Raw genomic sequence first — 26,340 nt, 5'->3', positions numbered from 1 at the left:
ATGTCCAGCCCCTTTCCTCGAAAATTGGTGTATCTCTGCAACCACGAGGGTGTCATGTGTACAGATTGTAAAGCCCTGCGAGGTAACATTTGTACTGCTGATTTTGGGCGATACAAAATCAACTGAATTCAATGTAACACACTGATGACTGGTCAATTCAATTCAGTTTATTTTGTATAGCCCAAAATCACAAATACAAGATTTGCCTGGGAGGGCTTTACAATCTGTGTACATGAGGATATTTCTTGACAATGCCCTTTTTCTTTTTTTGTTAATCAATAGGTTCTTAAATCACAGGTTTTAGCAGAATGGGACGCTGAAGTTTAGTATTTCCGCGTCCAAAGCGTGGACTTGATCAAGGCCCCGTCACATTGTTTGTTCCTGTGTCATTGGTGTTGATCTGAATCCGATGTCCCTCCTCTTCCTGTTGACTGTGCAGCGTCAGACGAGGTCGTAGAGGAGGACTTCATAGCCGTTGACCGTCTCGCTCGTGTTCACAGTCCACTGGCGAGACCAGACGGTCAACATGCGGCGGTGGACGATGCACAACGTTGTGTTTCTCTTGCTGCTCTGCAGCTTCTCAAGAAGGTACTTCTCTGTTTTCCTGCAGATAGTTTGTATCTTTAAAGCTGTAAAATACGTGTTTTTTTATGGGTTCGTTGGTTCAGTCGTAGGATAAATGACAAGAGACGAGAACATGTAAAAAAAATTAAAATAAAATAAATCTTAGTGGACATTTTCTGTGTAATCTTTATGAATTATTATATTTGTCTTGAGTTTCTCTGTCGTGCTTTAAATGAATGTTTGTTCTGTTTGTTTGCAGCCTTGCAAAGGTCAAAGTTCGCTCTTCACCGAGGTAACGTGGCCACTAATACAGCTTGTTTTTACTGGACATTGTTCTCTTCCATTTCAGTGTTAACAGTTGTTTATTTTATCCTCTTCTGACATCTCATCGTTTCTCTTCTCAACATCCTGCTCCAGTTTTATCCGTAATCAAAAACTATAAAGTGAAAAAACAAGATTCTCGTTTAACCGGCAAATTTACCGCTACGCTGACGATGCACCGCTCTACATCTCCACCAAATCCATCACACCCACCACCCCCAGCACCAACGGCAAGCGCCTCACAGATATGAAGACCTGGACGAGAGCCAACTTCCTCAAACTCAACAGCAACAAATCAGAAATCTTCTAAAACTTCTCTAGTTTTTTCCATGTAAAGTGCCTTGAGTACCCTTTAGAGCACTATACGAATAAAATGTATTATTGTTATTAATTTTGCAATCAGAGGAGACGCCCTCTGCTGGTCAGTAGAGAGAATTAAGGTTTAAAATCGCTTCCACATCAGCAGAACTTGAGGTTCAACCGATGTGGAAGCGCCAGGTTCAATCCAAAGAAAATATTCATGACTTATTTGGAAGTTTATTCTCTATATAAGCTCTTATTTTTACATGTTCAGCTCACTGCAACCTGTGTTCAGACCACAAGTAGCAGTAGTACTTGTTGTATTGTCAGTAGTACTGTTCTGGCAGTACCTACCCGGCTACTTTCCGACCACAAGTTGTGACTTTATTCCTGCAGGTTCACTCTGCTGGCTCCGGACCTGCTGAGGACCAACAGCCCGGAGAACATCTACCTGCAGGCCGGCGGCGTGTCCGGCCCCGTCACCGCCTCCATCTCCATCCAGGACTTCAGTAAGACCACCACGCTGCTCCAGGACTCGGTCACGCTCACTCTGGAAAATGGATTCCACGCTTTAAAGGCGATACAGGTGAGTCATAAGGGAGTCAAAGTGTTGTTGGGTGAGAGAGCGAGAGAGAAGTATGGTCAGAAAAGAAAAGTGGGAACTCTTTATAATATATTAATTTACGAGCGTAACACTCAAACATATCAGATTGTGGGTTTAATTGGAGGTGTCTCATTCCTGCTCCCCATCATGACGCTTTCCTTCATTCTGAACATCCTCCCGTCTCTCCATCTTATCGCAGCTTCCATCGGATCACCTGAATCGCGAAGAGTTGAGGAACAAGTTTGTGTATCTGAAGGTGGACTTTGGCAACTTCCACTCGGAGGAGAGGGTGATGATGGTTTCCTTCCACTCTGGATACATCTTCATCCAGACTGACAAACCCATCTACAAGCCCGGAGACACCGGTGAGAACCGAAGACTAAAAAAGCACCAAAACATGAACCACGAATTAACCAACACGGACGAGTACGACCACGAGTGAACTTTGGCTTTTTCAGCAGCGATCTTTTGTCTATTTTCTCTCTCCAGTTCGATTCAGAGTCTTCGCGTCTTCTTTGTCCTTTAAGGCCTTTGACCTCTCCATCACAATAGACATGCGGGTAAACAAACATCGTGATAAGTATATTAATTCATAAGTCAATGATCCTCTTGTTCCCAGGGATCGTTGATATTAGAAAACCAGACATTAGAATAATTCACTTTCAGTCTTGCAAAAGTAATCAGCATGACACTTTGTAGAATGAGCCGTGGCTTTTGATCATAGTTATCGGTTATTCTTTAGCTATTTTAGCTCATATGAACCTGTGTGTGTGTCTCAGGATACAGACGGCATGGTGGTGAAGCAGTTCTCCAGGATCAGACCTGTGGACGGGGTTTTTGCCGGCACTCTAAGTCTCTCTGAATTTGTCAAGTAAGATCAAGTCCTTTGACTCATCTTTCAACTCCTCCCACAGCCAAGAGATTGAGATCTGTGTATATGAATATTTCATAGAGATAATAATAATATTAATAATAATAATACATATTATTTCACTTTTAGTCGGTGGATTTTTGTTTCCAAGTTTGTAGTAGTTGTCCATGGAAAGGGAAACTGGTGGCAACTTGCTGCTCCTTGGCTTTAGCTTAGCTGCTAAGTAGCCGATAGCAATGTATCTTTAAACCACATAAATTATGGCAATACCCAGCTAAATCTACCGAGAAATAGAGTCCCGGTGATAACTAAGTGAGTCTTTCTGGCGTGGATGAGTCTTTCCACGGCAGGGGAGGGGGGGGAGGGGCGTAGACGGGCGATGTCTTTTAGATGAAAGAAGGTGTTTTTTGTTCATGTTGAATCTTCTGAATTCTTCCGGAGACAGCACCAGGCTTCCAATGATTGATACACGCTAACGCTGCTTGACGTGTCAAGCAAGTGAATGAAGAGGAGGGGGCGAAGTACTGACCCTTCGGGGTCACCTTGAGGGTATGGCAGGGCGGTATGGCCCTGCAACCACATCACGGTATTTAGTAGTATTCTGACGGTTTCTCGATATATCACTATTTTAATGCAAAAAGCCATTCACACAACTATTTTGTCAATCAGCTATCATAGGCTGTGACACGTGAAGGTCACGTCATTAATATAGCACAGTTTGATGTTGTAAGCGCAGCGGGATACTTATGTGTCAGGTTCTAACTCCAGTCATGGTTCAAACTTTAGTTGTGTATTTAACTTTATGACAACAATTTATAACCCACAACTAACGCTCTTTAACCGGGTTAAACACCACAACATAACACTTTGTGACACAAACCGTTTGTAACACTAATAGTTGTACATTCATAAAATTACAAAGTCGAATTGCATGCTGGTTATAGCGCGCAGGCAAACAGGAAGAGTACATATTACTGCATTGGTATTGAGTAAACGGCCTGTGGCTCAAAAGTTAAATTAAAATCTTAAGTTATAAATCTTAACCTTTCCCTCCGTCAAACTGACGTAACGTTACTGTGAATAAATAATAAACTCATAAAGATCGCTCGTTAGACCCTCATAACCTCGACGGAGAACTCGGAGCCAGCGACTCATTTAAACAATCCCGCCGTGTTCAGGTGTCTCTCAGCCGGCAGCAGAGGGCGGTGACGTGCCGCTGCCCGGCTCATCGGTCCCGCGAGCAGGATTCAAACCGTCGGTAACTCTTTAAACCGACCACAGATGACCACCGACTGATTCTTGACAAACCGACCACAGATGTGCAACTTAAACAACTAACTTCTCGCCAGAAAACATCTTTAAATTACATTTTGTGACTCAACAACAGTATTTAGAGATTGTCAACTTTCACTTTTGATTTCTCCTCCGTCATTGTTCCCCGTTTAATTGTGACAAAATGCATTCTGGGACACACAAACAGCTGCTTGCCGCCCGGCAAATTTGCATTTCCCAGAATGCAGTTTGGCTGTGTAATTTTGCACCATGACTAAACTTAAGAAACCTGACACATAAGTAGCTTTGCTGCGCACTTAGTTATGAATTATTAGATTTCTATACTGTCTTGTGTTACCAACTGGTTTTCGGTTTCTACACGGTACGTGAGTAATTCATACCGTATGAAACATCGATACCGGTATCGCACAGCCCTACTTGAGAGATCAATGATATCTCTGAGGTCCAACAGGATGAAGATGGTTTGGTATGTTTAGAGTCCAGGTGCGTTCAAGTATTTTACACAGGAAAGGGACCCAGGTAGGGCGCGGTTCGCCTTGGCTCATCCCACTTATAGTAATGGTGGAATGTGTCCAATCTTACAAATATCTTCAGACAATTATTGACATAAAACTGAACTTTGAAGCAAACTGTGAAGCCGTGTGCAAAAAAGGGCACCGGTGTTTGTTTTGTTTGAGGAAACTGTCCCACTTCAACATCGACAAAACCACGATGACCTTATTTTTTATCGTGCTTTTGTTGAATCAATTAGATCTTTTTCTTTGGTGTCATGGTTTGGAAACCTATCTTCAAAGAACAGCACATTCATGGTTCCCAGAGGATGAAAAAGTCCTTATTTGTTTCTCTGATGTGATTGTGTGTTTGTCTCAGTGAAGGAAAATGGTTGGTGACTGCAAAGTTTGACGACCGGCAGGAAAACACGTTCACCTCTGAGTTTGAGGTGAAGAAATATGGTACGTCGTGTTTGAACCGTTCGTTTTTTTGTTTGTTAGTCTTGCTGGCAACCCACTTCTGTTCCCCTCTGAATGTGATATGTTTGTAAGGAGTGTACTGCTTCATAAAAGTTACACTTTATTTTGTGATTCAGTGCTTCCTGCCTTCAACGTCACCCTCACGCCCAGGAAGTCCTTCCTCAACCTGGATGACAGCGAGCTGGAGGTGGAGGTCACGGCCCGGTCGGTTTTAAACACTCATGCTTGTCATGCAGCTTCATGTACACACTTCACTCTAACATGTCACTTTTGAGCCTCGAAACGTCAGACTTGTTATATAGATTTTCAAAAACGTATTCATATGAAAATACTGAATGAAACCGGCTGACTGTTGACTTACCTTTTGTCGTGGCTGTGTCTCAGGTACCTGTACGGGGAGCCGGTTCAGGGGACGGCCTACGTGGTGTTCGGGGTGAAGATCAACCAGGAGATGAGAAGGTTTCCTTCAGTGAAGCAGGTGTCAAATGTAAGTCACTGATTGTACGGGCGCTGACACATTTGTGAGCTTCACATATCGTTAATTGACCGTTTGTTAAGCCCCGCCCCCTTGCTTGCCCCTTCTGTCAAGCTGTCAGAGCTACGTTGCTACGGAGCCAACACTGTCACTAACCACACTCAAATATAATGTCATTTTTGGCGGAAGAAAAACAGGATTTCAGTAGAGGAGAATCGGATAGTTATTGGACCGCTGGTCTGGCTGATGCTACGCTACGATTGGACGGTCAGCGCGAGACGTAGCTAGTACAATGCCTTCATGTTTGGTGTTAAGCTAACATTACCGTGGAGTTTTTTGTTTCTTAACGAGTACAACAGAGACATTTGGTTTAATATAAAGATTAAAAAACGTTTGTGAAGGTCAAATTTGTGAACATTATCAGTTGCTTATCGAGACTGCTGCGTCGCTGTTGAAAGCTTGGGCTTCAGCTAAGATTTGTACTGTGGAAATTATACACATTGGTTAGTAATTATGTAGTGTGTTATAATAGTGAAACGACAGATGTCTTCTGTGCTCTTGCTCTCCTGCAGCTGGATGGAGGAGTCGTCAGTCTGAGCATGGAGGAGATCAGGAGAGTTTACCCCAACGTCAGGTCTCTGGTGGGCAAGTCCGTGTATGTGAAGGTGTCTGTGCTCACCAGCTCAGGTAAGCCCTTCACGTGGGCGGGTACACAGGCAAAAAATTAGATCAAAAACCCAACCCCTTGACTAGACAGGTGACAAAAGTCCCATCATGCACTGGGCCACGCTGTTTTTTGAGACCTGCCTGGCTCTAAAATCTGCGGCCGCCTCGCTCTCGTGAGATTATCGCTGACCACGTGTGCGGGACGTCAGAGCGAGTCAGACACAAATCTAACCAGCATGCATTGCGCGCCGATTGCCGGTGATTGACAGGAAGTTACCACATTCCAATTAAGGTCACTTCTGTTTGGTTGCAAAAAACAACAACAACATGGCGATAACCGTAATCCAAGATGGCGACGGCGAAATAGCCAAACTCAAGGCTTCAAAACGGCAGTCGACTAACCAACGGGTGACGGTGCAATATGTCCACTTGTTATAGAAAGTCTACGGTCAAAGAGTGACTTTGACTCCCTCTTGGCACAGCTTTTGGCAAATGTGGGGTATTTCACAAGATGTTTTCAATGTTCAAAAGCCAAAGTCCAGGTCGTTTTCCGCGTTAGCTAACTGACCGCTCATGCAATTCCAAAACTTGGACGGACATTTAAGTGTAACTGTATCACTCAGGATATACTGTGACCGTCTAAAAATAGAACCTGCAGTTTTCCTTTAGGAGCTGTAAGAAGGATCTGTAGGGAGGAAAGGTTATATGTTATAATAGTTAGCCTGTTTTTACTTCCTCATTCAACAACAGGCAGCGACCTGGTTGAGGCGGAGAAGACTGGCATTAAAATCGTGAGCTCTCCGTACGTGGTGTCCTTCAAAGACATACCCAAGTACTTCAAGCCGGGCCTCCCCTTGGACTTCACAGTGAGGACCGTCTTCTCTGCTTTCGTTTCGTCCGGTCTTGTGTCCATCAGATCGATCACGAGTGTATGAAACAAAGACGTATGATCTCCCTCCAACCTGTCCAGATCCAGGTGAGGTATCATGACGGCCCCCCCGCCCAAAACGTTCTGGTCACCTTGAAGCTGCTGAACACGGATGTGGTCGTCTCCGCCAGCGCCGGCAGAGTCACCATCAACATGCCCGCCGACAGCAACCCACAAACCATCGCGGTTAGTGTGACTGCGTTCAGGTTTCAGAGGCTCTGGGCACAGATTCAAAGAGTCTAACGCTATGAGAAGTTACCTTTATCCTTGTCTACTCATGGGTACCCTAATTAGGGGATCGTAGGTGTTCTACAGCTCATATGACCTTGATGTGAATACCAGACCTTATTGTCCTTAGTCTCTAAAGAATCCGCAACTTCTTGCCATTTAAAAATGACTCCTCGATCACTCCTCAAGTTTTTAAAATTGTATGTTTGGTGCCTTCCCATCATGCCACAGAGTAATATTCTTTGGCATGATGGGATATTAGTAATACCTCTTTGGAAAGATTAGGACCTAAAGCATCAAAATATGTAATCAAATTTGCAATGAACACAAGTAGTGACCCTTTTTCAAGCATTTCTACTCCAAAAATCGTATTTTTCAGTTCAGAAAACATACAAATTCCTTGTATGTGAAAACATTCATGGCAATAAATGGTTCTGATTCTTGTTACACAACTGCTCGGGTTTTATGCTATATTGCAAAAAAAAGAAAAGAACATTTGTTAATCGACTGAAAGTCAGGAAGAAAACGTTCTTTTCGATTAACTGTAAAAAGAAATGATGAGAGGACGTCATTAAGTCATTGGTGAATGTGGACATCTCTGTCATAGACCAAATTCATGAAGGCTTTTTTGTACGGTTTTTAAAAATCTTGACACAAAACTGCTTTCACTGTGTGTTTCCCAGGCTGAGACCACGCAGGCTGACCTGCGAGCAGAGCAACAAGCCAAACGTCAGGTCACCGTCCGGCCGTACGTCCCCTTCAACCCGGACAAGCAGAACTACCTGTACATCTCCACATCGACCAACGTGGTGTCCTTAGGAAACCGACTGTCCCTGAAGCTGACCGTCGCTCCTTCAGACCCGACGCACAGAGAACTCATCACGCACATCACCTACCTGGTGAGAGGAGAACGCCGCATTCACCGAACGGCTACACAATCACGTAAAAGCACAGACGTTAGCAAACATGTTGCCCCCAAAACTCCCCCAGGTGCTGAGTAAAGGCAAAATCATCACTGCTGAGCGCGTGGACGTGGCGGATCAGCTGGTCACCGGCGTCGTGCTGACGGTCACCCCGGAGATGATGCCGTCGTTCCGTTTCGTGGCGTTCTACGGCATTCCCTGGAAGGCGCGGGAGGAGGTGGTGTCGGACTCCATCTGGGTGGATGTGGCAGATTCCTGCGTCGGAGGGGTGAGTGATCAGTACCCAGGTTTGAATGGAGCGAAGCGCCTGTGACGGTTTTCACACCTGCTCAAGTTCTTCATCACAGACACACAAATCCCAGATTAAGAAACATAAACCCTCACATCTCTTTAATATTTTTGGTGTATTTGACTCTATTCGCTGCAGTAACTGTGGAACAATTGTGAGCAGGTGAGTTTCTTAATTTGTGATTTGTGCGCCTGCAATGAAGAGTAGGAGAAGCTGTCACAGTTGTGTTGTAATTGTGGAAGAGAAAAGAAAACCTGCAATGATTCCTCCATTAATACCTTCATAGATTTACATGAGTGACGGGCCGTGGATTTTGTACCTCGGCCTTCAGTAGACTGCAAATCCTCACTTGAGCACAATATTTGCAAATTTGTGATTTTTGGGCCGTTCAAATTAAGTCAATTGATAACGTTTGTCTTGCAGCTGAAAGTCGGGCCGGTGGACAGAAGTCATCGCGACTACACGCCCGGGAAGAGCTTTAGTTTTCAGGTCAGAGGTGATCCGGGGGCAAAGGTCAGCCTGGTGGCCGTGGACAACGCTGTGTACCTGCTCAACCGGGACAGACTCACTCAGAGGAAGGTGGGTGGGATTGAAAAATTGAAAAATACATTATTTTACCAATCAAACATAGTTTTTTAGCTTGGTTTTCGGCGTTCATATACTTTTAAAATGTTGGTCGAAGTCAACAGGTTGTTTTTTTTGTCCCAAACCGCCATGCACCATTTTTAAAGTACCACACCAAAACTCAAAAGCCTCTCGTCGCCTTGCGCTCAGATTTGGGGCGCGGTGGAGCACGGAGACATCGGCTGCACCCGAGGCGGCGGAGGCGGCGACGCTAAATCGGTGTTCTCAGACGCCGGACTGCTGTACGCCTCCAGCGCCGGGTTCCAAACCCAAACCAGACAAGGTAACCTACGAGCACGGAGCAGCATGAAAACATACTTTAATCTACAAATGCAAATAAAGAGAACAAACAGTAGTTGGAAAAATTCACCAAGTAGTTACTGTGAAAAGTAGCTCCGTCAGCGGTTGGAGTCCGAATTCCTCCTTTGTAGAAGGTCTTGTTTGCTCTGTGTGTTTGCTCAAAGTGAAGCAACACTGGAGCTACAGGTGGTGCAACGGCTGATATAATGCCAATATTTAGTTACACGGTTGGGACAATAAAAGTCTTCATTGATACCACAAAATACTTTAATAAAAAGGTCTGTTAGTACTACTTCTTCTCCTGCAAGTGAAAATAATCATGAGTCGACATGAACACTGTTGTAGAATCAGTTTTTCAGTCAGATTCGTATCGTAGAATTGTGTCATTACATCCATGATATCTATCAGAGTGGCACCTTTTTATTAAACGCTGGTTATTAATGATCCGACATTTCTTTACTTCAAGAAAAACATTTCCATGGAAAACAGTCACATATTTTTGTCTCCACAGCCCTGCAGTGTCAACGCAGCGCCAGAGGGAGGCGCTCTGCAGAGATGCTGCAGCGTAAAGCCCAGCTAGGTGAGGAAAATGAGTGAACTCACTAATAATGACATTTTTATTTACTCCACCAAGGAGGTTGTGTTTTGGGTTTGTTGGTTTTCATGTCTGCTTGTCAGCAGGATAACAGAGAAACTACTCGCCCCATTTTCATGACATTTGGTGGAAGGATGGAGAAGCCTTTACATTTTGGAGTGGATCCAACATGGGCCCCTTGTTTTTCACTTTCCTACAAATCGCCTCGCGTCAAGTGCCCATCTAGATGCCGATGTGTGAGCAGGAAGCTGCCTTTTACTCACTGGCAGACATAGAGAAGCGTTACATCCCACTGGTTTTGTGTTTCCTCAGCAACCTTTTTCTATCCAAAGAGACATTTTGCCCTTTTTTCCACCCAATAAAAGTTGCCGACCCCTGATCTAACTGATGAATCAAAGTCAATATTCTATTTTCTGGTTCGGACTCCAACAACATCTGGCGCTTTAGCGTGCTCAATTTTCCCACTTCCTTCACCGGATCAGTTCCCATTAGAACATATTGATGTTATATGATGAGCACCGATGGTTCCTTCTGCCTCCAGAGAGCCATTACAAGGAGAAGCTGCAGCAGCGCTGCTGTGTGGACGGCCTCAGGGAGATCCCCATGCCGTACTCCTGCACGCGACGCTCCCTCTACATCACGGAGGGCTGGGAGTGCATCAGGGCCTTCCGCTACTGCTGCGCCACCTTCAGGAACCAAGCGCTTGACGCGGAGCCGCCCACCAAGCCGCCGCGCACACGTGGACCCGACGGCTGCTTTGAAATCACTTTACCAGACGGTCATAAACACAAATTGTGTGCAATGCCAGGAATTGGTAATTACTCTACTTTACAGGTTTCTTTGATATTTTCTGAACTGATGTTCATTGTGTTGTTTTCCTGTGTTGGCAAGCTACCCTTGGTACGGGGTTTCGGTTTGGGAAGCCTTCTGGTTTGTGTTTGTCGTCCGTGTACAGATCCAGTTTGAGAAGGCTTCAGTTGCACGCGGGTTACTCTCAGAACCCACTGGCTAACTTCTGAAGGCGGTTCACCTTTTTCTTTCCGATATAAATAATCTTTTAACAATGTTGTGGTAGTGGAGATTGGTCTCGGTTCCGATGGCTCAAGACCACTTTTTGAAGGTCTTGTCTGGTCCGGGTAAACTCGGGGCCGGGTCGTGACTTGGTCCCGGTTTGTCTCGACTACAACACCGCCGTTACCTCAGTGCAAAGTGGCTTCTTGTGAAGCCATCTGGTCGCAGATCTGGTGCAGACATGTTAAGAGCTTCCAGATTCATATAATAGAGATATGTAATAAGAGGTACCTGCTTAACATGTAAAAATGTGTCATGAACATTTAGCCGAGGGCCCTCAAGGCCAGCCTGGAAGAGTGGGAAGAATAGATGTAGTGGAGGAAGATGAGGACGATGAGGAAGATGAGGAAGATGAGTATCTGGATGAGACTCAAGTGTATCTGCGATCCAAGTTCCACGAGTCTTGGCTGTGGATGGACGTCAACCTGCCCGACAAGACCGACAGAGACGGGTGAGTGAAACAATAAAGTTGCATCAAAACAATCAAAGAACGACACAACTTCCACAAAGAGATGTAACACAACCAGAAAGACACACAACATGGTTACGAACGGATGCAAAACGACCAGAAATGGAAACAAAATGACCTCCTGGTGGTAACAAGGATATGCATCTGATCAACAGGTTGGCGGTGAACAACGTGGACCACGCCTTACCCGACAGCATCACAGAGTGGGGAATTCTGGCCGTCAGCGCATCGCCTCACACGGGTACGAGGGGGAGGGGAGCCATCAGGAATTATGGGAAAAATCTTCCAAATTGGTCCGTAATCCAGACCCAATGCAATCCGAGTTTTATTTGATATCAATATCTTCACTCTAACTTCAAAACTCTTTTATTTACTAGTCTGCCTCGGCCATTTAAGTGAGCGAGGCCCATAGTTTTCCCGTTCCTCCATGTTCATTCTCTTGTTCTCTGGCTTTTCCTTTTTTTGTGAGACTACTACCCTTTACAGCTTTAAATTAGCGGCACATGTCTGTTCTGCACATCTGACCCCCACATGGACTGTCTAGAAGAAGTACATGTTGTCATTGTGGCGTCACCAATTGGTTCGTAGGCTTCGGTTTTGAAGCCTTGAGTTCATTGACTTGGCCGTCGCCATTTTGGATTACGGCCATCACCATTTCTTTTTCGCAGCCAACGAATTACCATATTTTAGTAATTTTGAGGAGTTACTTAGAGACGCCGCATACGTCTCCAGTAGAGACCTGTCAATCACAGTGGCCCCGCCCTAGAGCATACTCTGCTTTATGATCTATGTCACCATGTCAATGTTGAGTCAACTGTCTCTAAACTCAAACGATGAATAAAATGTGTCAAACACATTAATAAACGTGCAGACTCCCCATCACTAGTCACCAATGTGCTTCTGCATGTCTGCAGGCTTCTGTGTTGCGGAGCCTTACAACGTCAAAGCGTGGAAGCGTTTCTTCGTGGACCTGAAGCTGCCGTATTCAGTGGCGAGGAACGAACAGGTCCAGATTAAAGCGGTGGTGCATAACTACTTCTACGAGGACCTGCGTGTAAGACAATCACCTCAGAACGACACACAGCTGCCACTTCCTTTTTACTCAGTGAACATCATGCTGCATTGAAGAAGACTGAAAACTAGAGATTGAGACATAAAGAGAGAAGTAGATTCATTCATATAGACTTCTATACAACCAGAGGAGTCGCCCCCTGGTGGTCAGGAGAGAGAATGCTGCTTTAACACATGAAGCATAGACTTCTATACAACCAGAGGAGTCGCCTCCTGGTGGTCAGGAGAGAGAATGCAGCTTTAACACATGAAGCATAGACTTCTATACAACCAGAGGAGTCGCCCCCTGGTGGTCAGGAGAGAGAATGCAGCTTTAACACATGAAGCATAGACTTCATGTGTTAAACAGACATTTCACTTAAAATGCTACGTTTACTCTGTTTCCACTCAAAGTTATACTACTTATATACGAATACTGTACCTGGTTCCCCCCGTTCAGGTGAGGGTGGTGCTGATGAAGACAGAAGACATGTGCAGCATTGCCTTTAAGCGGAAAATCACGCAGGAAGTGATGGTGCCGGCCGGCTCGTCTGTCACGGTGCCGTACACCATCATGCCGCTGGTGGTGGGGAAACTTCCTCTGGAGGTGATGGTGGTAAGCAGAGGTATGGGAGGAGACCGCGTCCAGAAGCAGCTCCGGGTGGTGGTGAGTCCCTCTTGATGATGGAGGTCTCAGCTGCTCAAACAGGAAAGTTAAAGATAACTCTTGTCTGACCCAAACAGCTGGAAGGAGTGCAGAAGACTAAAGTTTGGAGTACGGTGTTGAACCCATCTGCTCACAGAGGTAACCAGCGATGTGTGATTGTAATGCACATTTCAGCAACAAGGCGATTCAAAGTTCTTATTTAGGTTATTTCAGATACATTGTGAATAAAAACTGAACGCTGCTTCTCCGTGTTTAGTTTTGAACCCGTGGACAGAAAGCAGATCTGCATGGACAACTTTTTATTAAATGTTTTTGAGACATATATTCATGATTATATATTCTTATGAGTGTCGGCTGGCTTTGTAATTGTCTTATTGTGGTTGTTGAAATACAGGTCTAAGTCCTTGACTTTCCCAACATAGGCACCACATGTATGCCACATTTATGGGATTTCATGGTACTTCCTTTCCTCTCTGCAGAGAAAGAGTAAAGTCTGGTGTTCTCTTGTGGGCTGAGCATGTGACAAAAACTGGGTTTCTCTTTATCGATTCTCATATTGCTGTTTAGACCACCTCTATGCATGGCGTTTATTTTTTTTAGATCACATTTTCACGAGTTACAAACAAGTATCAACCAGTTCAGGACATCTTCACTCAGAAAAACAACGAAAAGATCTGTTTGGAAAATCCTTGAATTTCTCATGTGGTGTCTTTACATTGAAATGAATGGATCTTCTTCAGTTCTGGGATTGGAAAGAGTAACGGTATGGCTCTTTGCTTCGGCCCATTACAGGAATACAAACTGTCCGTGTTGGCAAGCAAGAACTGGAGTCAGTTGTGCCGAACTCGGTGCCGGAGACATTCATCAATGTCAGAGGTCAGTCGCTGACCGACTGGTGAAAAGGATTCAAAATGGACCTTGGAGGAGTTCTCTGATTCCTCCTCTCTCCTCAAGGCAATGTGCTGGCAGACAGCATTGATAACTCCATCACTGAGGACTCCTTGGCCACCCTGATCCGGATGCCCGGCGGCTGCGTGGAGCAGAACTTGGCGCTCATCACGCTGCCGCTCATCGCCACGATCTACCTGGAGCGAACCAACAACTGGGAGAGCGTAGGTGTGGAGCGCAAGGCCGAAGCTCTCCGCTACATCAAGAGAGGTGAGAATGAAGGGAATAAGGCGTGGAAAGATGGATGAAGGATATCCCAGAGAAGCAGGACAATGGGCAATTGATGTCTGTTTAAATGAACACAAGATAACTTGGATGGACTGATGGATGAATGAATGAATTGATGTATTTCATTTCCTAGTGTCGGCGATGGGCTGATCTCAATGTCTGGGTATGGTTGGATAGTTTCATCCATACTTAGAGGGATCAATGAATGGGTAGTTGGTTAATCATAAAGGACACGATGGGTGGAATGACGGTGGATGGAGAGTTAGAAACATGCATGAATGGGTACATCGTCTGATAGAGAGATTGCTAAATGGCTTTTCCAATACAAGGATGGATACAGCAATGACTGAATGGCTGGATTAATGGATAGACCGATTGATGAATGGCTAGTTGGATGCATGGAATGGATGGGTGGGTGGATTGCAGTCAGATACAGAGATCAGTGGCTGAAGAGAAACAGCAACGACACACGATGGGTATTTCCTTGAGCTAAGGGTGACGGTTCCATTCCACGGCAACATTTAGGAAGCTCTGTTTACATTATGAGTACATTAAGACGTAACTCTCTCTCTCCTTCATAGGCCACCTTTTGATTATTTCATGTTCTTTTCAGGCTATGAAAAACAGCTGGAGTACAGAAAGCCTGGCGGCTCCTACCCCCCTTACAGGAGGGAAGGTGCAAGTACATGGTAATCTCTACATTTTATGTTTTACATACATGCTGACTTTCAAGAAAAATATTAATAATTGAAGGGAACCAATGCAACATTTGGGAGGTTTGAATTTGTGCATGCAAACACATGTTCCCTGTGCCACTTTATTGAATTAAATACTATAGAAAATCAATTCAACAGTCTCTTCACCTGTTGTTTAAGTTGTGTGACCTTTTTAAAAGTGATCAGATGTAGTTCTCATAACGGTCCGCTTGATTGTCAGGATCACGGCGTACGTGGTGAAGGTTTTCTCCATGGCCTACTCCATCATCGCCATCAACCAGCAGGACGTATGCTCCCCTCTGAACTATTTGTTGAGCATGCAGCTTCGTACTGGCAACTTTGAGGAGAGCAACCCGGTTTACAGCACTACCATGACGGTGAGAAACCCTGCCCCCCCAGCCTCCTGCATGAGCTCTCCTCATGTTGAACGTGGCTCATTTTGAGTGGTCAAAAGGGCTGTCAATCCCATTTGGATGGCTTTAGACTCTTCTCATAGGTTGGTACGATAATGAGCCAGAAAATAATGCGGGTTAGAGAGAAGTCAGGGTCAGCCTGCTGGAAATGTTTAGAAACCTCCTAGTATTCAAGTATTCAAGACTTTAATACAAACGTCTTGTTTGTGTCTCCAGGGCGGTCTTCATGGCGACGACCCCGAGACGACCCTGACGGCCTTCGTCCTCATAGCGCTCGCTGAGGCCAAGCGGACCGGGATCAGCTGCACTGGTCCAGACGCGGAGGTACATTTCATATCAGAGTGTCTGTTCTCCTGTAGAGACTTTTGTTTTTTTCACACATCATTCTTATCATGATCGGGTTTCCGACCAGTCGTTACACTTCAAACATTTTCCTTCCACATGTGCAGGAGGTTATCCGTAAGACAGCCGACTGCTTGACGAGAGCGCTGGTGATGACGGGCAGGAGACCGTACACCGTGGCCATCGCCTCCTACGCACTGGCTCTGCTGGGGAAAGCTCAACCCTACGACCCGACGCCATCTTTACTCAGAGCTGCAGCTCCAGGTTTCATTTGTAGCTAAAACAAACATCCAGTTACTGCCACAGTCACTTTATTTGATTGATTTCTCTGTCAAATGTGACTTCTTGTTATTCATAAAATATACATATATATATATATATATATATATATATATATATATATATATATATATATATATATATATATATATATATCTGAGAGATAGTTTGAATGTTTTTAATGGTGGTTATAAGAAGTTATTCTCCGTTGTAGACGTATTTTAGAACCTCATACAACCCCTTTTCAAATAATCCTGACTAAGCCTTTGTAGCAGACATATCAGTGCTTCTATTCCCCCTTCCTCCTTCACTGCTTCCTCCTCTCTCTCCTCCTTCACTGCTTCCTCCTCTCTCTCCTCCTTCACTGCTTCCTCCTGTCTCTCCTCCTTCACTGCTTCCTCCTGTCTCTCCTCCTTCACTGCTTCCTCTTCTCTCTCCTCCTTCACTGCTTCCTCCTCTCTCTCCTCCTTCACTGCTTCCTCTTCTCTCTCCTCCTTCACTGCTTCCTCCTCTCTCTCCTCCTTCACTGCTTCCTCTTCTCTCTCCTCCTTCACTGCTTCCTCCTCTCTCTCCTCCTTCACTGCTTCCTCCTCTCTCTCCTCCTTCACTGCTTCCTCCTCTCTCTCCTCCTTCACTGCTTCCTCCTCTCTCTCTCCTCCTTCACTGCTTCCTCCTCTCTCTCTCCTCCTTCACTGCTTCCTCCTCTCTCTCCTCCTTCACTGCTTCCTCCTCTCTCTCCTCCTTCACTGCTTCCTCCTCTCTCTCTCCTCCTTCACTGCTTCCTCCTCTCTCTCCTCCTTCACTGCTTCCTCCTCTCTCTCCTCCTTCACTGCGTCCTCCTCTCTCTCCTCCTTCACTGCTTCCTCCTCTCTCTCCTCCTTCACTGCTTCCTCCTCTCTCTCCTCCTTCACTGCTTCCTCCTCTCTCTCCTCCTTCACTGCTTCCTCCTCTCTCTCCTCCTTCACTGCTTCCTCCTCTCTCTCCTCCTTCACTGCTTCCTCCTCTCTCTCCTCCTTCACTGCTTCCTCCTCTCACTCCTCCTTCACTGCTTCCTCCTCTCTCTCCTCCTTCACTGCTTCCTCCTCTCTCTCCTCCTTCACTGCTTCCTCCTCTCTCTCCTCCTTCACTGCTTCCTCCTCTCTCTCCTCCAGGTGGCAGCCACTGGCCCGACACACAGAACCCTTTGTTCAGCTTGGAGGCGACCGGCTACGCCCTGCTGGCTCTGGTCCAGTTGGGCCGCATGGAGGAAGCCGCGGCGCCGTTCAAATGGCTGAACGGCCAGCGGAGGAGGGGAGGCGGCTTCGGCTCCACTCAGGTAGCGGCGGGCGAGTCCGGTGGCCTGATCAGTGCACCCGGTGACAGGTGTTTTATTTAGCCCACCGTTTATATCAAGGAGGCTAGGCTAAAACACTGAAAATAATTTGAAAAAAAAAATAATAATAAAGGTCCATTTATACTTTTGGATCTTATAAGTTGAGCACTGACTTCACCGTTAAGTCAATGTTTTGATGCTCCACAAGGAACAGCACGAATATTGCAAAATATCGTGCATATCGCGATGCGCGGAATTCGCGCGAGTTGAAATATTTCAACTCAGGCTAAAACGTTGCGTGACACTGTGTTGTTAAATTGTGAAATCCAAGCTGTGTGCGGCTACGGATAATATTGTAAACCCATAGTATCCCATGAAACAGTCCTTCAATCTTTCTTATCGGGGCTCTGTTTCCCTCCTCAGTCCACCATGGTGGTGCTTCAGGCGCTGTCACAGTACCTGATAAACAAACCTCCTCCCGATGACGTCAGTCTGAACGTGGACGTCAGGACGGCCGGACGCAGCGACCTCCGCTACCATTTCAACCTCCAGACGGCCTACGTGGCTCGCTCCTCCAGGGTGAGGGACGTGAACCCATAAACACCAGGGTGGATGAAAGTCCTCAGTTAGAGACTCTGGGAGACACTCATGATGTTTTCACTTGATGTTCAGAACCTTCATGGATCAGTGAGTTTGGAGGACATTTCTGCCACATCAGGAAGTGTATTTTTTGTGTATTTTACCCATAAAGATAGGAGTAGAACGGACATTGCATTGTTTGTTGTCATTTGACGAGTACAAATTGTAGTCTGTGTTTAAAAAGTGGACGTAGTCACCGTGACGTAAGCAATTAGTTTGTGGGCTGCCATTTTGAAGCCTTCCCTTTTGGTGCTTTGGTGGTAGCCATGTTGGTTTTTGCAACCAAAAGTGACAGGAGAGGGGTGGAGCTAAGAACCACTAAATGACATTTCCTGTGCCAACGCCATGTTACAGTTAACCTCCATGTAGTGAAAACACACTTTGGAAGGGTTGAAGTTGTCAGTCTAAAACACGGACAACGACATTGTAGCAACCTGTCAATCACCTTGTAGCCCCGCCCCTAAAGAGCCCCCTGCTTTACGGCCTATTTGACTCTAACAGACCATAATGTACTAAATGAACATCATTCTGTATTGAAGAAGACTAGAAACTAGAGATTGAGACATAAACAAAACTGAGACCCCGTTGCTGTTGTTTCACACGTCAATGGCAACGGTACAAATAAAAATGGCCGCCACTCTTACCATCCTGCTACTTTGACCTGAATTTGAGTTCAAGTTCGACTCCTAATGTCTTCTTCTGTGGTGCTTTTGCTGCGCAGTTGCCTGCTAACGCTGACTTGGAAGTGGTGGCTCGAGGGAACGGACAGGGAATACTGGAGGTACTTTCACAAGTTTTTCACACATAAAATATTTACACATGCATGAACTGAATCACTGATAGGATCACACGTCCGACTTTGTCTCTGAAGATTGGTGTCATTCAACACGGTGAAACTACAGCAGTTGTTTTTAAGCGGTTTATGGAGTGCAATACTTTTATTTTGACTGATTTGTATCTTGTCTCTCCTCTTTTCTGGGTGTGGTGTCACTTCCTGTTGCCTGAACTTTGACCCAAGGTCGTGACCTATTACAACCAGCTGCACGAGGCGGAGGAGAAGTCCTGCAAGGACTTTGAGCTCGACATCACTATCGAAGAGTCCAGAGGTAACTCTCTCTCTCTCTCTCTCTCTCTCTCTCTCTCTCTCTCTCTCTCTCTCTCTCTCTCTCTCTCTCTCTCTCTCTCTCTCTCTCTTTCTCTGTGTTTCCTGTCGGTTGAGTAACTTTTTTAGTGTCACAAGGGGATTAAATACATTTTAAAATAATCTAGACCTTTGCAATTCCTTTATATATTGGAAACAAACAGGATCAAACATAATATAATTAAAACATGACAGAACACACTGAAAACCTTAAATCACCTTCAATGACATAAAGATAACATAGCCTAAAATGTTTGACCTTTTATTAATATTCATAATGATTAATGAGTCAATGCCACTATCACACATAACTTAAAGCTCAATATTTAAAAATAGATGAAATATCAGCAAAAATATTTGCAAATAGATAAAGTAAACAATGGTTAAATATATATTTAAAAATCAATATATAAACCATTCAGAAAACACACTGCACATCTTCAATTACTTTGTTTTTTAGTAAAATAACAATTGACATACTGTGGGGCAGCTGAATATAATATATGATGATAAACCTGTAATGCCTCAGCAAAAGCAACAGAACCTCAGTTCCTCAAGAAATGTTTTGTTTGTGTCTCACAACAGAAAAGCCTCCAGCTGATGTAGTGAAATCCTACCAGATCACCATCAAAGTGAGGTGAGCTGCTGCCTTCATCCTTTGTCTCGTAGTCTGTAAGTAAGAAGCTGAAGGGTGTTTTGTCAGCGTTGGTCTCTTCCTCCCTGCAGGGCTTTAGGACCCAGCGATGTCCGGATGGTGGTTCTGGACATCAGTCTTCCCACCGGCTTCACGCCAGAATACTCCGACCTGGAGAAGGTAACCTATGGAAGCCCATTTCCACACCAAAAAACAAAATTAAACGACTTTTTTTTTCGTTGACGAAATAGTATAAAGATATATTATTTTATTGTTGTACCATTTCTTATGGGATTTTTTTTTTGGACCATATATTGTTTTTTTTAACCATATACTGTGTTTTATATTTCCACCACACACACACACGAATGAGGAGAAAAAAGAAGACTTTTTTGTTTTGTTTTGTTTTTGATCCTAATTCGTCAACGAAAAAAAAAGTTGATTCTTTTTTTTTTTTTGGTCCTCTTGTTTTTTTTGTGTGCGGAAATGGGCTTCCATACTAACACACCTGGACATACCAGGAAAGATGCATCGGGGTGGTTGTCTACTTCCTAACTGATTGTGCGTTCATTTGTCCAGTTGTCCAACTCAGTGGACGGTTACATCAGCAACTTCCAGGTTGTTGATAACCTGAGTGACAGAGGCTCTCTGATCATCCACCTGTTCAAGGTAAAGCGTCGGTGAAACCCAGCGCGTGTTGCCCACGTCCGCAATCTTTGTTCCTCTTCACCGTTGCTGCAATAAGTTGCCGTCCCCCGTCCTCCTCCCAGGTGTCCAACGTGGAGCAGGAGATCCTGATCTTCAGGCTGCAGCAGAGCTTCAGAGTCGGCCTCCTGCAGCCGTCCTCCGTCACCGTCTACGAGTATTACCACGCAGGTAGGACGCGCAGGTGAAGACGCCGCTCGCCGCCACACGTCAGAGAGAAACGCGGCGGCGGCCGAGTGGACGGCGGGTTCCCTCCTTCCTGCTCTCGTTCAGAGCGTTCCCGTCATGGTGTCTCTCTCTCTCAGACCACCGCTGCAGCCACAGCTTCTCTCCCCCGGAGGACCGAGAGGAGCTCACTCAGATCTGCAGAGGCCACGTCTGCCGCTGCACGCAGGGTAAACGCTCCGGTCTGCGGCAACGCAACCCGCGTGTCCCAGGTGGTTGTTGTTTAGTTGTTGTTGTTGTTGTTGTCTCGGTCTCCAGGTGACTGCTGCGTCTCCAGGAGCGACGCTGAAGACGTCCCCGACAAAGAAAGAGAGACGTTTGCGTGCAGGAGTTTACACCACGGTACGATGCTCGAGGACCGAGTCCAGTTACAGTCACAGAGCAGAACAATAACCATTTATTATTTATTTATTTATACATGCTGAACGTTCTCCATCTTGGTTCCCAATATTCACTCATTATGAACGTTTTACTGTCAATAACGACGATAACTCGTCTAGTTTGTAACCTGTGGATCTATTTTAAAGGTTTAACGTTCTTGTGTGTGTACAAGAACGTTAAACCTCCGTGTGTGTATACATATATAAAATACATATTCATAACCTTTGGAAAGAAATGAAACTGTTACTGTTTCTCTTAGATCTCTTCTTGTCTTGATGCATCACAGGAACATACATTAGAGGATGTAAAATGCAACAATATGCAGAGAAAAGTGAAATATTTTAACACATTTTCCTGTGAGGAACATTTCACGGTGCTGACACCTGCTGTCTGTTGTTGTTGTTGTTGTTGTTGTTTGTTGTTGTGCTTCAGTTTTCCAGGTGAAGGTGCTGAATGTCAGCCAGAGTTACTACGACAAATACGAGATGGAGATCACACGAGTCATCAAGCTGGGTGAGTCAGAGCAAAGACTCTTTTAGAATGTAGATAATTAAAAAGCCTCGAGTATCAGACTCATGAGTCCCTGCACGTGAGGGTGTGGAGTTGAAGCTCCTTCACGTAGTTATTGAATATGATGCGGCCGTGTGTGCTCCCTGCGTGTGAAGGCGTGGAGGCAGGAGTTAAAGACGGCCAGAGGAGGTTCTTCATGTCCCACGGGGGCTGCAGGGGCGGACTGGTCCTGCTCCAGGGCTCCCAGTACCTCGTCATGGGCCCCAAAGAGGACCAGTGGACCGTCGACGCCGACAGGTAAGAAGAGCGAGACCCAACGAATATACGAGTGTTATTGGTGTCATTGGCGCTTGGTGTGGTCTCTTTGGTGAATTTGGGTCTTTGTAGGTTCTTTCAACAATCAATGAATTATAAGCCGGAAGGAAGGAAGAGAAAAAATTGCTAAAAATATAGTTTTTCAAGGAACCCCATCAAGAGATTATATATGTTTTTTTCCTCGTAGGAATTACGGACTTTAAAATCTGAATTTCTGAGTTTTGTTCTCTGAATATGACCCTAACCCCCGGCGCCGGAATTATTATAATTTTCTAATAATCTGTCTGATAATGCATGCAAGCCACCAAAGTAGAGAAAGTGGGATTTTTGCAGTAAACTACAGAAAATGACTTTACTGCTCGCCGTCCTGGCAGACATGTTTGTTTGTTTTGTTGTTTCACAAACGGAGGTTTGATTTTCCTCGTCAAAAGAAACTTGCCATTTGGTGATCGATCCAGTTTTAATTGATTGATGTATTATCATACGCACAGCAATGAATGAGAGGCAATGAAAGTGAGAGATGTCGAGCTCGGAAAAAAGTTCAAATAATAATAACTTCCTGCTAGAAAGTTCGACTAACACGGTCTGAACGGCTCTCTGTCCCGTCTGCAGGTTCATGTACATGTTGGGAAAGGACTCGTGGGTGGAGCGCTGGCCTTCACCTGCAGACTGCTCCAGCAGCCCCGTCCTGCAGGCGAAATGCAGGAGCCTGCAGGGCGTCGCAAATGACCTGTCCGTCAACGCCTGCCGGCTGTAGAGGCGTCCGAGCTGCAACTGCGCCCCGGACTAATTTGCAATCACAGATACAATAGATTTCTGGGCCGCACAGCCTGTGCAATAAGGAAGTTATTTGTGTTCCACCTTGAGGGGTAAAAGGAACTGAAAGTGGAGCCGGATACATCAACACACTCGTAGGGTTTCTCTCTGCTGTCGTGACAGGAGAGGGAGGAAGTAATAACAGCTCGCTAAACAGCCTCCTTAAGGGTGTTAGAGCCGGTAGAGAAGGGTTTACAAAACAATGTCTTCAAACTGTAACATGAGCTGAAACGAAAGCTATTGTTGAGTAAAAGGGTGTGAAGGACACAAGACTTCCACTTAAAGACTCATTTTAAATTAAAAAGGTGTTGCATAAGTTAATAAATGTCCTGCAGGGAGTTTAAATGACACACTGCAGCGTTGCTATACCTGAAAAGTACTGAAACATACTTTGAGGACTCTTAATTGCCCTATCTAATCTAACCTAACACAATCCATCCTGCTAGTACAAACAGACAACACATAACTACCAGGCTGCACAGTCCTCCTCTGCACAGCAGGTTGTGGTTCATCGTGCAGCTAAATCCTCCGCGGCTGACTTCTGGTTGATCAAAGACACAAAAACGAAGTTATTAAAAGACGTGCGTTGTGTGATTTAAAGCCTGAAGCAGGTTCCGGCTCACCTCGGGCGTTTGACCTCGGGGCGTTTGACCTCGGGGCGTTTGACCTCGGGCGTTTGACCTCGGGGCGTTTGACCTCGGGGCGTTTGACCTCGGGGCGTTTGACCTCGGGGCGTTTGACCTCGGGGCGTTTGACCTCGGGGCGTTTGACCTCGGGGCGCTTGACCTCGGGGCGTTTGACCTCGGGGCGTTTGACCTCGGGGCGTTTGACCTCGGGGCGTTTGACCTCGGGGCGCTTGACCTCGGGGCGCTTGACCTCGGCGTACACAACACTTTCTTCCGTCTTGTGTCTTCTGAGCTGCGCTGGTGTGATGTTGCAGTACGGAGAATCCTCTGTGCTGTTGGAGAACTGGACACTCGAGTAGTGAAGGTCATCCTGACAGTCCGGACATTTCAGAAATGATTATTTATTCATTTTCTTTCCTGTGTTCTATCATCCACCAATAAACCAGTAACACATAAACTGCTATATTAACCTCTTAACTGGTCTCTCTTGAGTGTTTTCTGTATTTGAAACCTTTTGAAATGATTGTAATGTCCCTAATGGTTGAAGAGATATTCTGTATTTAATGAGGGGATGCAAACCATTTGGGATTGAATAAAACCGGCTGAGGTGGCTGAACCTCATTGTTCCTTTCTCACCCGTTCCCTGCTGTGTTGTGGCTCTGCAGGCTCAGACGACTGCGTGGCAGCCCTCTTCTTTCTGTTCAGGAAACAACTAAAACAAATGAATACATAATTCAACTCTGAAATATGCCTTTCTTTTAATCACCACCACATTCAGTCATCCTGTTTCATGACACAACGGTGAACGCAGCAGCAATCACAGGTTCTAAACAAACCTCCAGGCACACCTTCAAATACAGAACCCAAAACTATGCAGCTTACAGACTTCCTGTTTCAACTGTGACCTCCCGTACATAGCCGTGTGTGAATCGGCTTGTTTTTAAGATAAAATAGTCCTTTATTAGTCCCTCTGTGGGGAAATTACGGTATTGCAGCAGCTCTTATTCACAGATCAAGTCATATAAATAAACAGTAGAACAGTAATAAAAAATACACAATTTAAAAATGACACGGTAAAACACAGAAATATGAATATACAAATGAAATAAAATAGTAAAAAATGTGTATAAAGTGTAAAAGGAACTTTTTACGATCCGTGTGATTTTTCCCTCGTTGGGCAAAGTTGTACCCAACGAGGGTTTCTAAAGTTTTTAGATAACTTTGGCGACTGCAGTGATGTCATGACTGATTTAAATACACAGACATTTTCCACAGTGAACTGCTTACCGAGTCAATACGAAGACGGAGAGGAGTGCAGCAGCCAGGACACCGGCAGCGGTTGTTCCCATGACGGTTGCTTTCCATGCTCCTGCGCAGTGATGATGGAGTAACAAATAAAATAACCCCGTATTATTTCAATAAAAATGTTTTTTTTACATATTATAAATTTAAAAAATATAATTTCAAATATCTACAATCCACAACTTTTTCAGAATAATACATTTTTAGCCATCTTAGTGTGATCAGTTTCAGTAGATTCGGTTCCTCACCGGCTGCAGAAATCAGATACAAGGTGGAGTTACTGCGTCCTCTGGTGTTCTGGGCTTCACAGTAATAACTCCCACTGTGTTCATCTCTGAAGTCAGTGATGGTGAAGATGTGTCCTGATGCTTTTGGTGAGTCTTCATCCTCCTTGTACCAGGTGTAGCTAGCTGCTGGGTTAGCATCACTGCTGCAGGTCAGATTCACTGAACTGCCCTCCACTATCTCACCAGAGGGACTCACTGACACAGAGGGAAGCTTTGGAGCATCTGGAGGAGAAATACGTATAAACCGATTAACACTGATGTGCAGAGTTTGGCCCAAGAGAAGAGCTAATGTTTTGTACTCACACTGGACATTTAAAAATAGAGATGTAGAGTCAATGCTTCCATGTGGATTCTCAGACTTGCAGTAGTAGATCCCTCTGTCCTCAGAGCTGATGGAGGTGAAACGACAAACACCTTCTGGTCCTTGAAGCAGTGTTTGGTTCCCCTTGTACCAGGTGTAGCTAGCTGCTGGGTTAGCATCACTGCTACAGGTCAGAGTCACTGAACTGCCCTCCACTATCTCACCAGAGGGACTCACTGACACAGAGGGAAGCTTTGGAGCGTCTGGAGGAGAACATTTTACACAAGTTAAGTTAAGATAACATCAGGCAAATGTTGCCAGTAGTGAACAAAACATCTCCAGTAAACCACCACCGGAGCGTCTCTGTGAATTAGCAGACAGTGAAAGTGATCCAGAACCCTTTTTGGAATGATCAAAACATGTAAGTTTAGATTCATCAGCCACATCTTGTTTTCTCAACAGCTTATATTTCACTCACACTGTACATCAACGGAGACGTATCCAGACGTCTTCCTCCCCAGATCGTTCTCAGTCGTGCAGTAAAACTGTCCAGAGTCAAAGGACTGGATGGAGCCGAAGACGAGCTGAGGATCTTCACTGAGCGGTGGTTGGTTCCTCTTGTACCAGGTGTAGCTAGCTGCCAGGTTAGCATCACTGCTACAGGTCAGAGTCACTGAACTGCCCTTCATGATGTCACCAGAAGGACTCACTGACACTGAGGGAACCTTCAGAACATCTGGAGGAGAACACAATACGTCTAAATATATATATCCTTATATACACTACCGTTCAAAAGTTTGGGGTCACCCAGACAAATTTTCAGTTTCTTCACAAGTTCTGGCATCCATTATCCTTCATTTTCAAGGACAAGAACAGACTGAAGAGTTCCACATGAACGTCTCTTTTTCTGGCCATTTTGAGAGTTTCATGAACCCACAAATGTGATGCTCCAGATCCTCCACCAGCTCAAAGGAAGAACAGTTGTATAGCTTCTCTCACCAGCAGAGCTGT

At 45.2% G+C, this 26,340-nt stretch overlaps 2 protein-coding genes across 2 annotated transcripts; one reads left to right on the top strand and one right to left on the bottom strand.

Moving 5' to 3' along the window:
* The first annotated feature begins 526 nt into the window (after positions 1-526).
* LOC137798684 (complement C3-like) lies at positions 527-23,007 on the top strand. The gene is made up of 42 exons (XM_068595585.1): positions 527-654; positions 824-856; positions 1,582-1,771; positions 1,989-2,154; positions 2,279-2,349; positions 2,569-2,660; positions 4,824-4,906; positions 5,041-5,128; positions 5,309-5,411; positions 5,972-6,086; positions 6,816-6,931; positions 7,036-7,179; positions 7,905-8,120; positions 8,212-8,412; positions 8,857-9,012; positions 9,208-9,340; positions 9,869-9,937; positions 10,494-10,766; positions 11,291-11,474; positions 11,648-11,733; positions 12,407-12,546; positions 13,003-13,209; positions 13,287-13,347; positions 14,002-14,085; positions 14,164-14,367; positions 14,999-15,074; positions 15,322-15,478; positions 15,731-15,838; positions 15,964-16,120; positions 17,287-17,450; positions 17,871-18,026; positions 18,808-18,867; positions 19,105-19,192; positions 19,813-19,864; positions 19,954-20,041; positions 20,441-20,530; positions 20,632-20,737; positions 20,872-20,961; positions 21,050-21,133; positions 21,605-21,685; positions 21,838-21,979; positions 22,610-23,007. Exons 1-42 carry the CDS (start codon positions 527-529, stop codon positions 22,752-22,754), a joined length of 5,187 nt encoding a protein of 1,728 aa, XP_068451686.1. The 3' UTR covers positions 22,755-23,007.
* On the bottom strand, positions 22,963-25,816 carry LOC137798683 (B-cell receptor CD22-like). Its single transcript, XM_068595583.1, has 8 exons — positions 25,810-25,816; positions 25,332-25,592; positions 24,990-25,250; positions 24,727-24,808; positions 24,076-24,136; positions 23,437-23,809; positions 23,284-23,354; positions 22,963-22,974 (listed from the first exon to the last, which is right to left on the bottom strand). The coding sequence occupies exons 1-8, from the start codon at positions 25,814-25,816 to the stop codon at positions 22,963-22,965; spliced, it is 1,128 nt and encodes a 375-aa protein (XP_068451684.1).
* Between the last annotated feature and the right edge of the window lie 524 nt (positions 25,817-26,340).

The sequence above is a fragment of the Clinocottus analis genome, unplaced genomic scaffold (genome assembly GCF_023055335.1).
Source record: "Clinocottus analis isolate CAN_PGR_092001 unplaced genomic scaffold, fCliAna1.0.p SCAF_31, whole genome shotgun sequence".
NCBI classification, from domain to species: Eukaryota; Metazoa; Chordata; class Actinopteri; order Perciformes; family Cottidae; genus Clinocottus; species Clinocottus analis.
Note: the sequence above shows the minus strand (reverse complement) of the source record. Positions and strands in the feature narration are given on the sequence as shown.

Coding starts and splice junctions, on each gene's coding strand:
- LOC137798684 (XM_068595585.1), top strand. CDS start 527: ATGCGGCGGTGGACGATGCACAACGTTGTGTTTCTCTTGCTGCTCTGC. Junction 14,368..14,998: donor TCTCCGCTACATCAAGAGAG/GTGAGAATGAAG, acceptor TGTTCTTTTCAG/GCTATGAAAAACAGCTGGAG. Junction 19,865..19,953: donor CAGATCACCATCAAAGTGAG/GTGAGCTGCTGC, acceptor TCCTCCCTGCAG/GGCTTTAGGACCCAGCGATG.
- LOC137798683 (XM_068595583.1), bottom strand. Junction 25,251..25,331: donor TCTATTTTTAAATGTCCAGT/GTGAGTACAAAA, acceptor TTTCTCCTCCAG/ATGCTCCAAAGCTTCCCTCT. Junction 24,137..24,726: donor TCCGTCTTCGTATTGACTCG/GTAAGCAGTTCA, acceptor TTTCCTGAACAG/AAAGAAGAGGGCTGCCACGC.